The sequence below is a fragment of the Lycorma delicatula genome, chromosome 12 (assembly GCF_047948215.1).
Source record: "Lycorma delicatula isolate Av1 chromosome 12, ASM4794821v1, whole genome shotgun sequence".
Classification (NCBI taxonomy): Eukaryota; Metazoa; Arthropoda; class Insecta; order Hemiptera; family Fulgoridae; genus Lycorma; species Lycorma delicatula.
This window is the reverse complement of record NC_134466.1, coordinates 749,243-763,292: the sequence shown is the minus strand read 5'-3', so window position 1 is coordinate 763,292 and position 14,050 is coordinate 749,243. Positions and strand designations below refer to the sequence as shown.

The 14,050-nt window shown below is 28.7% G+C and overlaps 1 protein-coding gene across 2 annotated transcripts in view; it reads right to left on the bottom strand.

The window, feature by feature from the left end:
- The window catches only part of LOC142333234 (adenosine deaminase-like), a 49,200-nt gene that overhangs the window by 30,048 nt on the left and 5,102 nt on the right, over positions 1–14,050 (bottom strand). For both annotated transcript variants that reach the window (XM_075380217.1, XM_075380218.1), the window contains exon 2: positions 7,869–7,930. In XM_075380217.1, the coding sequence (XP_075236332.1) occupies positions 7,869–7,930 (62 nt within the window). The remainder of the gene's footprint in view (positions 1–7,868; positions 7,931–14,050) is intronic.

Sequence of the window (14,050 nt, the reverse complement as noted above, 5' to 3'; positions counted from 1 at the left end):
AATAACACAAAACTTGAAAATTTAGACCCGTCATTAAAAAATAAACCCTTAAACACGCCCGATACTAGAATCATCCAGCAGCAAGGGACACTGTCCACGTTCTGCGATTTGTATGGAAAAAGGGAAACTCCCGCCAACCTTGCATTCCATTCCATTTCAACCATTCGTTCAGGGAATTGACGGCTCATTATGTGATCGTTTGGATCGCAAGTATACCGGGAGATTTGTGTACCTCCTTAATCGCAGAACCTGGACAAAAGTCCAGTGCTGCTATATCTTTCTTTTATCAGGTGGGCAATTATTTTACGGCAGTTATATTTAATTTGTGTTATTTATAGACTGAATTAATTATTACGTTCCGATCCTCTAGATCGGTTGAGTATTCGCGAGGTCTGACCTCGGGAGACAAGCCGCGTGTGTGCTTCGTTCTCCCAGCGAGATACCCCTTCAGTCTTCTAAAATTACGTATCAGTGTATTAATTGCATGTGCTGACAATATACGGCGGTAGCGTCCTAAATTAGACCTTCTTTCTTTCTTTTCCTGTTTAGCCTCCGGTAACTACCGTTTAGATAATACTTCAGAGGATGAATGAGGATGATATGTATGAGTGTAGTCTTGTACATTCTCAGTTCGACCATACCTGAGATGTGTGGTTAATTGAAACCCAACCACCAAAGAACATCGGTATCCACGATCTAGTATTCAAGTCCGTGTAAAAACAGCTGGCTTTACTAGGACTTGAACGCTGGAACTCTCGACTTCCAAATCAGCTGATTTGGGAAGACGCGTTCACCACTAGACCAACCCGGTGGGTTGTCCTAAATTAGACTGGCGGCAAAATTCTCTACTCGCAATCTCCACACTGTCATTATATTTATAAAAAACGCTTTGACGGTAAAAGCAACGATGCGCACCAATCGAACTAAAGATGGCGTGAACTGACTTCTGTAAGTTATTCAGTGATGTTACTCACTCAGGACTACCAACACAAATTTCAAAATTTCCGTTAACGTGAATCACTATGTGTTTTTTTATCAAGTAAAAACGTAACTTTTACTTTCCCGACTAAATAGGTATACTGTACAACTATACAGTATATTATTATATAACCGGAAATTATGCTAATCAGTTCAAATCTTGTAAGTTGAGATTTTTTGCAAATCTTGTTGTTTTCCCTTTTGAAAAAAACATAATTTTTCCACTGGAAAATTCAGGAAGGAAGTATGTACATATATAATATATGTTTTATATATATATATATATATATATCTGTATGTTGGCCTGTCTTTTTAACATCTTTGAATCGAATGAAAAAGTTTGGATAGAGAAATTTGGAATGATGATTTCTGAATAAGGAACTGTGATAATATTTCATTTTGGTCACAGTCTGTCAAGGCGACACGAAGATATGTACCATATAGGCTCTTATATCAAAATTTTACTCAAAGATAACGTTTTTTCACATAAACTCAAGTACTTGAATGTTCCACTTAATTATTCTTCTAAGTAATAGACTATCAACGACTTCTAACTAGAAGTCCTTGATGGACAGAGTTACATAATGTTTCTCGGTTTTCTTAGAAATTTATGTGCCTCTTTGCTGGTTTTTTTTTATATAGTATTATTCCAGAAATCTATAATAATCATATATTACCAAATTTATTAACTAAACATAATCAAGTGTCTTAACAAAATATATCACTTTATAATAGTCAGGTAAAAAATTTGTCTTTTTGATTTTTAACAATGTCAATGTGATATTTAAAAAAGAAATACACAATTTTTATTTAATTTGATCAGCCCAACAAGTTTTATGTAATAAGAGTACTTGAAGATAATCCAATAAATATAAAAAGTTAATTTAAAAAATCACTTATAATAATGTTAATCAATTTACAAAACAATGATTAATAATAAAAATGTTCAAAACTTTTTTAATTTTGTTTTTTTCAAGTGCACAATACTTTAAAATCTTGTATTAACACAAGTTTTAATATATTTTTGACAATTTGATTAAAATTTCTACAAGAACCACTTAAAAAATTATATATATATATATATATATATATATATATATATATATATATTTTTTTTTTTTAATAATGTGATAAGAGTATATAAAACAGATAATTTTTTCTTCAACTATTATTTTAATAACATTTTTACTGCTTTTAGCTTTTTCTTCATAAATCAACAAATTACAACATAAAAAATTGCCTATGTGTTTATCAGTTTTTAAGTATAAACACATGGCATTTCACCTAGACTTGATAGCTAATGAATCAATCATTAAAAAAAATAATAATAAAACATGTACTTAACTTAAAACTTTTGAGTAATATTTTACAATAGTTTTTGAAAATATCCATCACCTAACTTCAGACAAACCTACCTCTCTTTTAAACATATTTTAATACAGCTCTTTTAATTTTTCAGTTTAATTTTTACTTTCTGTCTAGATAGCGCTATGTCAGAGCTGTAGCTTTAGAAGGTCCAATTTGGACATACGCAGTTTTCAGCGAATCTTGATGTTTTGACACCTAACGAACCCAAGATTGTGCTCTCCTGCCTTAAGCACAATCAGTACATTAAGGAATAGATTTACACATGATGCACTTGTTTAAGAAGTCTTAACAGCAGTTAAGAATGTAAAAGACAATGGGAAATAATATTTCTTCATATGGATACCTAGCCCAAACTAATAGAGCAGCCAAACAGCAAGGAAATCAATATTACTTTAGTCAGATTAGATAACTTTAAAAATTATGTCACACACATCATAAGAAAGGAAGTAAGGTGCGCTTATAATGAAGCTTAGTTCCATTAAGAGAACCCAATTTTCCATTTTGCGTCGAAAACAAGTTACCAATGACTTTGAGTTGGTCATACTTGTACTAGACTCATGTCTTATATGTCAAAAGAAGAACAGAGACCAATATGTGGAAGCTGTGACTTATACCCCACAGTGAAACATGCAATAGAAGAGTGCAGGTTATACAGAGACCTCAGAATGAGGTTTAAATTAACCAGAAATTTGGCGATTAATTTATCTTATAATGATAAAAGAGAGAAGAAAATTATCAAGTTTTTAAGAAAAGTCTGTCAGAGTGTCTATGACTTACTTAACATATAATACATTTCATGTTAGGATAGTCATTATCCATTTCATTCTAGGATGGTCAATAAATAGTCATTTATTGGCGTTCTTTCTTACCTTGCGTTTTGTGTTTCTTTTGAGCTTATCTACTTATCTCTTTATGGATGTGTTCTTTATAATTGCGGTCCCTTAACACTTGCTTTTTATAGTTTTGATGACATTTCTTCAGGAGTGAATTGTATGTTTTAAGTGGTAAAAGCTCTGTACACCCTTGTCATCTTTACCTCTTTTTCTACATTTTGGATTCTGTGGTTGGAGACTTTATGCTGGCAGTAAGACGACCAGTATATCTTCAGTGAGATCGTGGAGAGATGTTTGTGTACCAATCTGGGAACCCTTTCTTTTCTGTTTTATGAACGAATCTAATCCATTAACAGAATTTTACAAAATACTGTAGAAAGTAAACCCATCTTTAAATATATCGATCAAGTTTTATTCATAGCATGTAAAAGGCACCTTATTAAATTGTTTTTGGAAAAAATGACATTTAAAATATATTAAATTAAAATATACAATTATGTCAAAGACAATATCTGACCGTATACTAAACACGTTTCCTAACTTTAAGATATTAATAACAGCACTATCTTCAACTCAGTAAATAAAAAAAATTATCCAAAAGATCTTCTGCAATCATATTGTTTTAGCAGTTCAGTGACATCTGTAAAAAAAGAGTGATGCAAAACAAAAGAAACTTTTGAATTACTTTAAAAAATTATAGATTTTACTATTTATTAATTTTGTACACATACTAATTTAAATATAATGTTTATTCATTATTTATGGAAAAATAAAATCATTTAAAATTACCTAGTAGAAAATGTGATAATTGAGCAACATTAAGTCTGAATTAGAGAAAATATGTCAGAATCATTACAAGAAAACTAAATGGGGCTCATTTACATTTTTTTTTGTCTTCAGTCATTTGACTGATTTGATGCAGCTCTCCAAGATTTCCTATCTAGTGCTAGTCGTTACATATCGGTATACCCCCTACATCCTACATCCCTAACAATTTGTTTTATATATATTCCAAACATGGCCTGCCTACACAATTTTTTCCTTCTACCTGTCCCTCCAATATTAAAGCGACTATTCCAGGATACCTTAATATGTGGCCTATAAGTCTGCCTCTTCTTTTAGCTATATTTTTCCAAATGCTTCTTTCTTCATCTATTTTCCGCAACACCTCTTCATTTGTCGCTTTATCCACCCGTCTGATTTTTAACATTCTCCTATAGCACTACATTTCAAAAGCTTCTAATTTTTTCTTCTCAGGTACTCCGATCATCCAAGTTTCACATCCATATAAAGCAACGCTCCAAACATATACTTTAAAAAATCTTTTCCTGACATTTAAATTAATTTTTGATGTAAACAAACTATATTTCTGACTGAAGGCTCGTTTCGCCTGTGCTATTCGGCATTTTATATCGCTCCTGCTTCGAACATCTTTAGTAATTCTACTTCTCAAATAAAAAAATTCTTCTACCTCCATAATCTATTCTCCTCCTATTTTCACATTTGGTGGTTCATCTTTGTTATTTCTACTACATTTCATTACTGTTGTTTTGGGCTTGTTTATTTTCACGCGGTAGTTCTTGCTGCGTAGGACTTCATCCATGCCGTTCATTGTTTCTTCTAAATCCTTTTTACTCTCAGCTAAAATTACTATATCATCAGCAAATCGTAGCATCTTTAACTTTTCACCTTGTACTGTTACTCCGAATCTAAATTGTTTTTTAACATCATTAACTGCTAGTTACATGTAAAGATTAAAAAGTAACAGGGATAGGGAACATCCTTGTCCGGACTCCCTTACTTATTATGGCTTCTTTCTTATGTTCTTCCATTATTAGTGTTGGTGTTTGGTTCCTGTAAATTTAGCAATTATTCTTCTATCTCTGTATTTGAACCCTAATTTTTTTTAAAATGCTGAACATTTTATTCCAGTCTACGTTATCTAATGCCTTTTCTAGGTATATGAATGCCAAGTATGTCGGTTTGTTTTTCTTTAATCTTCCTTCTACTATTAATCTGAGGCCTAAAATTGCTTCCCTTGGCCCTGTACTTTTCCTGAAACCAAATTGGTCTTCTACTAACGCTTCTTCCACTCTCCTCTCAAATCTTCTGTATACAATTCTAGTTAAGATTTACATTATCTTATTATTATTTACATAATAGGAAATAGGAACAGGAATAGGAAATGATCTTCAAAAATCTGTAAAGGTTTAAAACAATTACATGTGTGTGTTTACACACGCACATGTGCACACGCACACACACACCTACACTGGACTATAAATATATAAATAAAACAAGTATGTATGTATGCGTCACTAAATTATTTATGTTCATTTCTTTTTCTATAAAATATTAAGTAATATTACAATTTGATTTAAACTTGAAGAATTGAACAGTTCAATTTTACTTATAGCATAAATCAACCACAGTTATTATAATTATAATTATTATCATAATTATATTTGAAATATTGACTTTTACATGAGGATTTAGATAGTAGTTATTATTGCTATTATTTTTTTAAATTACTATTTATAATAAACAGGTACACGCTTATTTTCAAGCATCTGATTTTTCCATAACAAGCTACTCAATAGAATATTTAGTAGTAATAATAATAATAATAATAACAAAGTTATTATTGCTATTTTTTTTTAAATTACTATTTATAATAAACAGGTACACGCTTATTTTCAAGCATCTGATTTTTCCATAACAACCTACTCAATAGAATATTTAGTAGTAATAATAATAATAACAAAGTTATTACTGCTATTTTTTTTTTAATTACTATTTATAATAAACAGGTACACGCTTATTTTCAAGCATCTGATTTTTCCATAACAACCTACTCAATAGAATATTTAGTAGTAATAATAATAATAACAAATGTACTACTGATAAGGAACTTGGAACATGTTAAAAAGAATACTATTACTAGAATGGAGTATTAAGTTACACATTTAATTTATTCATTTTGTAATATTTAATTTTATCAATATAGTAGTATAATGTTCTTACATTTTTTGCCATGACAGCTTTTTTTTATACTAAAAAATCCTTAAAACAAGATTCATTTTCTCCTCTCTCTTTCTTTTTTTCTCTGTCTCTTACAATTATACCATTTTATTTTTTATAAAAATGTTGAATGACATCCATTTATTTTTAGGAGAGAAAATTAGTTAGAAAACAAAAAGGTCTAGAATAAAGGTGATGAAATATGATAAAAACAAAAATAATTAAAAATTAGATAATGAACAACAATATACTAGAAATTGAAGAATTTTATTATTTAGATAAAATTACAAAAGATGAACAAAATACGCAGACTATAAAGAACAAAGAAATAAAGGAACTTTATTTCTGCAAATAAAGTAATCTGCCAGTATCAAGTATAGATTTAAGGACTAGAAAAATATTTGTGTGAAGATTAGCACTTTATTTTGGTAGGAAATGTGGACAGTAGGAAAAGCAGAATGAAAAAGAGCAATAAAGAAAATAGCTATTAGTTAATAAAATCCAAAGTTATAAGTTCATAAACCATAACTTAGTTCAAAACAAACTTTCTATTTTGATTATTTTTTTTTTGTACAATTATTACTTTATTTAGTATAAACGTGATGAAATTTAGTTAAAATAAAAAAAAAAACCAAGTATAAATGACAACTAGCTAATTATACTAAAAAATCCACCTGTAAGACTTTTTCAGAAGTGTTACTGCATCTTTTCATCTGTTGTGTTGTTATAAAAAAGAAACGTAATACAGGATTGATAATTTTAAAGCATAAATTTTCATTAGTGTGCTGATGTGAAAAGTTCTATATCTAAAGAAAACAGAAATATACTTTCTAAATGTTTCAATTAAGGTTAAACAGTCTACTTTATTCAGTTTTCAGAGAAAGAAAAGAAAGAAATGTTCCTCTTATTTGTCCACATGATTTGCAACTTATGATAAATATATTTTATTTTTTTTGTTTGTGTGTCTCCTGATTTTTTAAGGATATTTGAACATTGAATCTATTTTTGTATGTCATACAATGGCTATGTTCTATATTTGATTCTGAATGTCTGATTTGTCTAATATATTTTTGTAATTACTACAGTATAATTTGAATTTTCCTTATTATTATTATTATTATTATGTATTATTTTATCTTATTTTTACAATTTTTTTTTTAGCCAATGCGGTAATAAATTATAAAAGAAATAGCTTAAGGAAGCTATTTTGGATGAAATTAAGTTATTGTATGCAAGTTTTCATTTAATGTTTACTTTTAAATATATCAGAGTAAAAAAAAAGAATATAAAATGTGTATCAGATTTATAAAACCATTGAGTGTGTCGTTCCTATGGGTAGCTAACTTAATTCGTTTGGCATTAAGTGATTAATGACGATTGTAGTCAGTACCATGTTATAACTAACCGGCTAGAAATTACTTTAAAAAATCACACACTTATTTTTAATAATATTATCTAAAAAAATACATAAAAAATAACTTAGTTATTTGTGAAGTAAAATTAAGTTATAAAGATGTTATCTGTTTCAATTTGACTGAAATGTTACTTTTTATCTGTAAATGAATTATTAAACTAGAAAATCCAGTAATCCTAGAGTATGAAATTGATGAAAAATTTTAAATATTAAAAAATATGTATATTTAACAATAGAAAAACCGTTTAACTTACTTTAACAGTTCATAAAGTGTTTCATGTCGAACTGCTCCTTCAAGATGAACATGTAGTTCTACCTAATAAAAATTAAAAAAAAAAAAAAAACATAAATAAAATAGCCATTTAAATATTTACATACGTAGAAAGATATTTCTAAAAAAAAAAAAACAGTATAATGAATGTGTGTATTTTTGGTCAGTATGAAAATCAGCTGCTCTATAAAAATTATGTATCACAAAAAAGATGTATTCTTTCTTTCTTTTTCTGTTTAGTCTTTTGTAAGGTAAGGTTTGCAGTTACTGCATTCACTTATATACATACACGTAGATCCGGCAGCAAACTGGAAAGACTGGTTGAAATAATAATAATAATTTAATGACTGTATTATGTAGTCAATCAATAAAAATTTATAGAATAATGTAGTTGTTTAAATTAACAGAAAAAGAAACCAATCCAAGAAAAAACATTTTTATTGTATGATTGATAATTTCTTATGTAGAAAGATACACTAATTTTGTAAAGCAGGTAACACGTAAAAAAGAATTCTTTTTCTCATTTTTTTATTTTTTATTTAATAATAAAAGGGCCCTAGATGACAGCACAGATGATACATAAATTGTAAACAAGTATAAGATTAATTATTAAATAATGTTCTTATTTTGCTCATTCAAAAATTATTAAAAAATTAACTATATGTGGTGGTCATTTTATAAAAAAAAAAACCTTTGAAATTTTCAAGAATATTTATTTGTAGATTTTTACTTTAATTTTATTTTAAAAAAACAGGTTTTTTAATCAATCAAACATGAATTAGTTAAAATGTTTAATGAGGAAGATGAGTTAGATTTAATGCTATATTTAAAAATGAGAGAATATTAGAAATTAGACTCAATTCTTAGAAATAAATGGTAACAAAACACATGTCTTTTAACAGGAAATTTATATCTGTATTTATATCTTCTAGGTATCTTGGCAGCATTAAACGAAAGGTCATTAGCAAAGCCTTTATATTGTAGCTGAGCCTGAACTATACCAGTGTGTGCGTGTGTGTTGTATGTGTGTGTTGCATTATCATGCATGCTGCGTATATTCCTCTCCAGAAAAATTCTTTTCATTCAATTCACAGACTTTTTTTAGGTGGTTTTTTCCTGTTGATCATTAAATGAATATCATTTAAATATCATAAAAGAGGACACTTTCTCCTTCATCTCCTCTCTCTCTCTCTCTCTCTCCCTACCTCTAATCTGATCAGCTTAATATTTTACAATCATTTCACAGTTTTATTCAATTCACTGACCTTTTTTAGGTTTTTTTTTTCTGCTGATCATTAAATGAATATCATAAAACAGAACACTTTCTCTTTCATCTCCTCTCCCTAAAACCTCTAATCTGATCAGCTTAATATTTTACAATCATTTCATAGTTTTATTCAATTCCCTGACCTTTTTTAGGTTTTTTTTCTGCTGATCATAAAATGAGTATCATAAAACAGAACACTTTCTCCTTCATCTCCTCTCTCTCCTAACCTCTAATCTGATCAGCTTAATATTTTACAATCATTTCACAGTTTTTCTACTATTCATTTTTTATGTCACCAATACTTAATGCTTTAACTTACAGCCATTCTTTCATTACCTTAGTAAATATTTATTTCTTAATGAATATGACTCGGTGGTGGTAAAAAAATAGTTTGAAGTTATTAATAATTGTAGCCTTCATCTGACATACAAAGAGCAATTTATTGCTTTTATAGATATGATATAAGTTTTGTTAAGGTGAAAAAACATCTGCCACAGTTTTTTTAAAGTAAATACTGGTTTACGTCAAGCTGCCTTTCTCTCACTCTGTTTAAGCATTACTTGGATAAGGTATTAGAAGAATAGTGGAAAAATGTAGAAGGATGAGAGTGAAGATGGATGATGAATATATATATATTAATTTATTTAAATTAAATTTTTTGAAATGTATATCTCCTCTTTATGTAAAATCTAGTTAATTATATAATACAAACTTATTCAGCCACTCAAAAAAGTACAGAATTAAAGAATATTCTTACCTTACCTTTTTCCACATTAAAGCGCTTTTGACCATATTTATAAAATAAAATACATCAACTGTGAAAAAATATATATTGGAAAAACAAGTAGGACTTTGAATCTAATGAACATTTTAGGTCATTTAAAAATAAAAAATTGGTTTCTTGAATGTAGCAGATCATTTAATAACACTGACAAACATAATTTTTGTTTCCTAGCATGCAATACATGATTTTAATCTGCTTTTATGATGCTGAAAATAAATATGAACTCAGAATCTTTCTATCACCCACCATTTTTTAAATATTTTTAAATTTTAATTACAGGATTTTTTTTTTTTTTTTCAACATATAGTTAGTATTTTAAGCTCCCTTATTGTATTTTGTTAGCTCATTTTTTTATTGTTTAACTTTATTAACATAATTTGTAAGCTATAAACAAACAGTATTAGACAAAGAATTAGATCATATCATAGTCACAAATTATGACTTCATGCCTAATACTGAAGAGTGAGCCTTCATGGACAAGATTAATCATGTCTGTGCAGGTCAAAACATGCAGCTGAAAACAGCTGTGTTGTTTGTATTAAGCACTGGATTTAGGAATGAATTAATTTTGTTCAGTCTTATTGTTGTCTTAAGTTTGTTAACAGGACAGTCTCATAATGCCTCGAAATTGTGTAAACGATGTGGATGCCTTTTGTTATGCATGTGATGAGTTTACCATAAAATTAAATTGAAAAACCATTACACCTTTAATTAAAAAAGCATATCGTTTCTATTTTCAGTATAAATTAGGTGATCAAGATAAGATGTGGGCTCCTCATATAGTACGCACTAATTGTTCTGTATATTTAAGAGGATGGCTGAAAGGTACACAAAAGGCTTTGCCTTTTGGTATACCTTGGGTTTGGCGTGAACCAAAGGATCATTTAACCAATTGTAATTTTTGCTTAACAAGTGTGTCTGGAATTTCTAAAAAATCTAAATATTCTGTAAAATATCCTTCATTACAATCTAAGATCAGGCCTATAGCTCACAGTGAAATTATTCCGGTTCCTGAACCACCTGTGAATGTATGTTTCGAAAGAAGCGATTAAGAATCAGGCAGTACTGTTAACATTCAGTGGTCCATCTTTGTTATTTCTACTACATTTCATTACTTTCGTTTTGTTCTTGTTTATTTTCATGCGATAGTTCTTGTGTAGGACTTCATCCATGCCGTTCATTGTTTCTTCTAAATCCTTTTTACTCTCGGCTAAAATTACTATATTATCAGCAAATCGTAGCATCATTATCTTTTCACCTTGTACTGTTACTCCAAATCTAAATTATTCTTTAACATCATTAACTGCTAGTTCTATGTAAAGATTAAAAAGTAACGGGGATAGGAAACATCCTTGTCGGACTCCCTTACTTATTATGGCTTCTTTCTTATGTTCTTCCATTATTAGTGTTGGTGTTTGGTTCCTGTAAATGTTAGCAATTATTCTTCTATCTCTGTATTTGAACCCTAATTTTTTTTAAATGCTGAACATTTTATTCCAGTCTACGTTATCAAATGCCTTTTCTAGGTTTATAAATGCCAAGTATGTCGGTTTGTTTTTCTTTAATCTTCCTTCTACTAGTAGGCCTAAAATTGCTTCCTTTGTCCCTATACTTTTCCTGAAACCAAATTGGTCTTCTCCTAACACTTCTTCCACTCTCCTCTCAAACATTTATATATAAATATAATCATAAATTCAGCCTAATGAATCTGCAGACAGAATTTTATGGGGACATTCTTATAAATATTATTTTAGTTGGTAAATAAATTGATAACGAATTTTAAACAAATTAGATAACGAGTGCAGTACTGTATTAACATGTAGATAGCATGGGAAAGAAAGTTTTAATATTATAATAGTTTAAATTTAAAAAACAATTTTTTTTTTATTAATTTAACAGATATTTGTTCAAAAAAATTTTAACGTATCGTGTTATATATCGTGTAAATGTAAAAAGTAAAATTTAGAAAAAAATTACTGAAGATGGGCTTATGCTCGAAAGGGCTTTAATGTGGTAAAAAGTAGGGTAAGAATCTTCTTTAATTCTGTAGTTTGTGGAATGGCTGAATAAGTTTATATTATATAATTGTATAATATATATATATATACATTGCTGTTTGCACATGATCGCGTCATCATTGCTTCAAATCATTGTGTTTATAGCTATATGATAAGGAAATTGATGAAACCTTTATTAGTGGGTTTGAAGATAAATTATAGTAAGATAAAGTATCTCATGGCTGGTGCAGTAGGAGATGACTTGACCATATATGGGAATATCATTGAGACATGTGAAGACTTATTCACTATCATGTTCTCATATATGTTAATATAGTTCTACAGCTGTTTTATAATAAGAAGAAATACATATTATATTGTAAAAATATACTTCTTTTTATGCAATTTTTCGGTTTTTTTTTTTTTTTGCTTTAATAATGACATAAAATGAAGTTTATTTTTACAATAAATATAATTAACAGATATAATATATCTTACATAAATAAAAAGAAACAGTTATATAATTTGTTTATAATAAATGACAAGAACATGAGAGTGAACTTAACTGCCCTTCAAAATCCCAAGGATTTTTCCTTCATAAATTTAAATGAAATAATTTTAATAATCTTTATTGGTAATCTTGACAAGTTTAACAAGATAAATATAAGTATGTAACATGCAACGTAAAATGATTTAAGACGCTGTATAATAACATGATAATTATAAGATAATAATATGAAATAATGATTCTTTATAAAATATATCAGTGAAAGAAAAAGAAAAAGAAAAAATAATTTTACATATCATTTACAGTTGCATTATCGAATTAATAATTTTAAATTGTGATCACATTTGTTGTACATAATACAATTATAATTAGTAATAAATAATAATAATAATTACAGAGCTTAAATACAATAAATTGCTTATCAATAATAATTCATTTATAATAAATGCAATTATGTTGCAATAGTATGCAATATTTTAATATTGTTTTCTAGAAAATCAGGTAATCTGCTAATGTATCTATACCTGCTTAATGTACACCGGGTTAGTGTATCTAACATGCTAAATGTACCTGTACCTGCTTAATGTACACCGGGTTAGTGTATCTAACATGTTAAACGTACACTGGGTAACACACTAAATGCACACATGGTAACCTGCCAAATGTACATGTATGTTTGTGTTTTATGTGTGTGTGTGTATGCCTGTAATGTGTGTTCATTCATGTACGTAATTAATAGCCATCTGTAAATCATATAAAGAGCAATATGAACATAATGCAATAGTTATATTGATATGTATCTAGCTTGTAACAACCCAGGCTTCAGTATCATGGCATTAACCCACCGGGTTGGTCTAGTGGTGAACGCGTCTTCCCAAATCAGCTGATTTGGAAGTAGAGAGTTCCAGCGTTCAAGTCCTAGTAAAGCCAATTATTTTTAAACGGATTTGAATACTAGATCGTGGATACCGGTGTTCTTTGGTGGTTGGGTTTCAATTAACCACACATCTCAGGAATGGTCGAACTGAGAATGTACAAGACTACACTTCATTTACACTCAAAGATATCTCATCCTCTGAAGAATTATCTAAACGATAGTTACCGGAGGCTAAACAGGAAAAGGAAAAAAAAGGAAAGCTTGTAACAATAAATAAATTAACAGATTAAATCGTAACGTAAAATCATAAGATAATGTACTAAATCAAACGGCATTTGACATTTAAATTATCTAATTATTTATTTACATAATAAAATTTATGTTAATCCTTAAAAGTTGGTAAAAAATATAATGGGTCACTAAGCTGTTTGTAATTATAAAACTCTTGACTAAACTGTCAGAACCCGGATTAACCCGAGTTACAACTCCATGCTTCCAATGCACGGATGAAGTATTTTTGTTGGTGATCAGAACTAGATTTCCAACCGAAAAGTTATGGGTGGGAAAATACTATTTGTTTTGTTGTTGAAGATAATATAGATAATCCTTTGACCATCGTTTCCAAATGGATTGTATAAATTTTTGGAGCAGTTGCCAACTACATAATCACGTAATTTCAATCTTATGATAATTGGGTTTAGGTAAAGATGTGAGAGGATATCTAATGAGAAA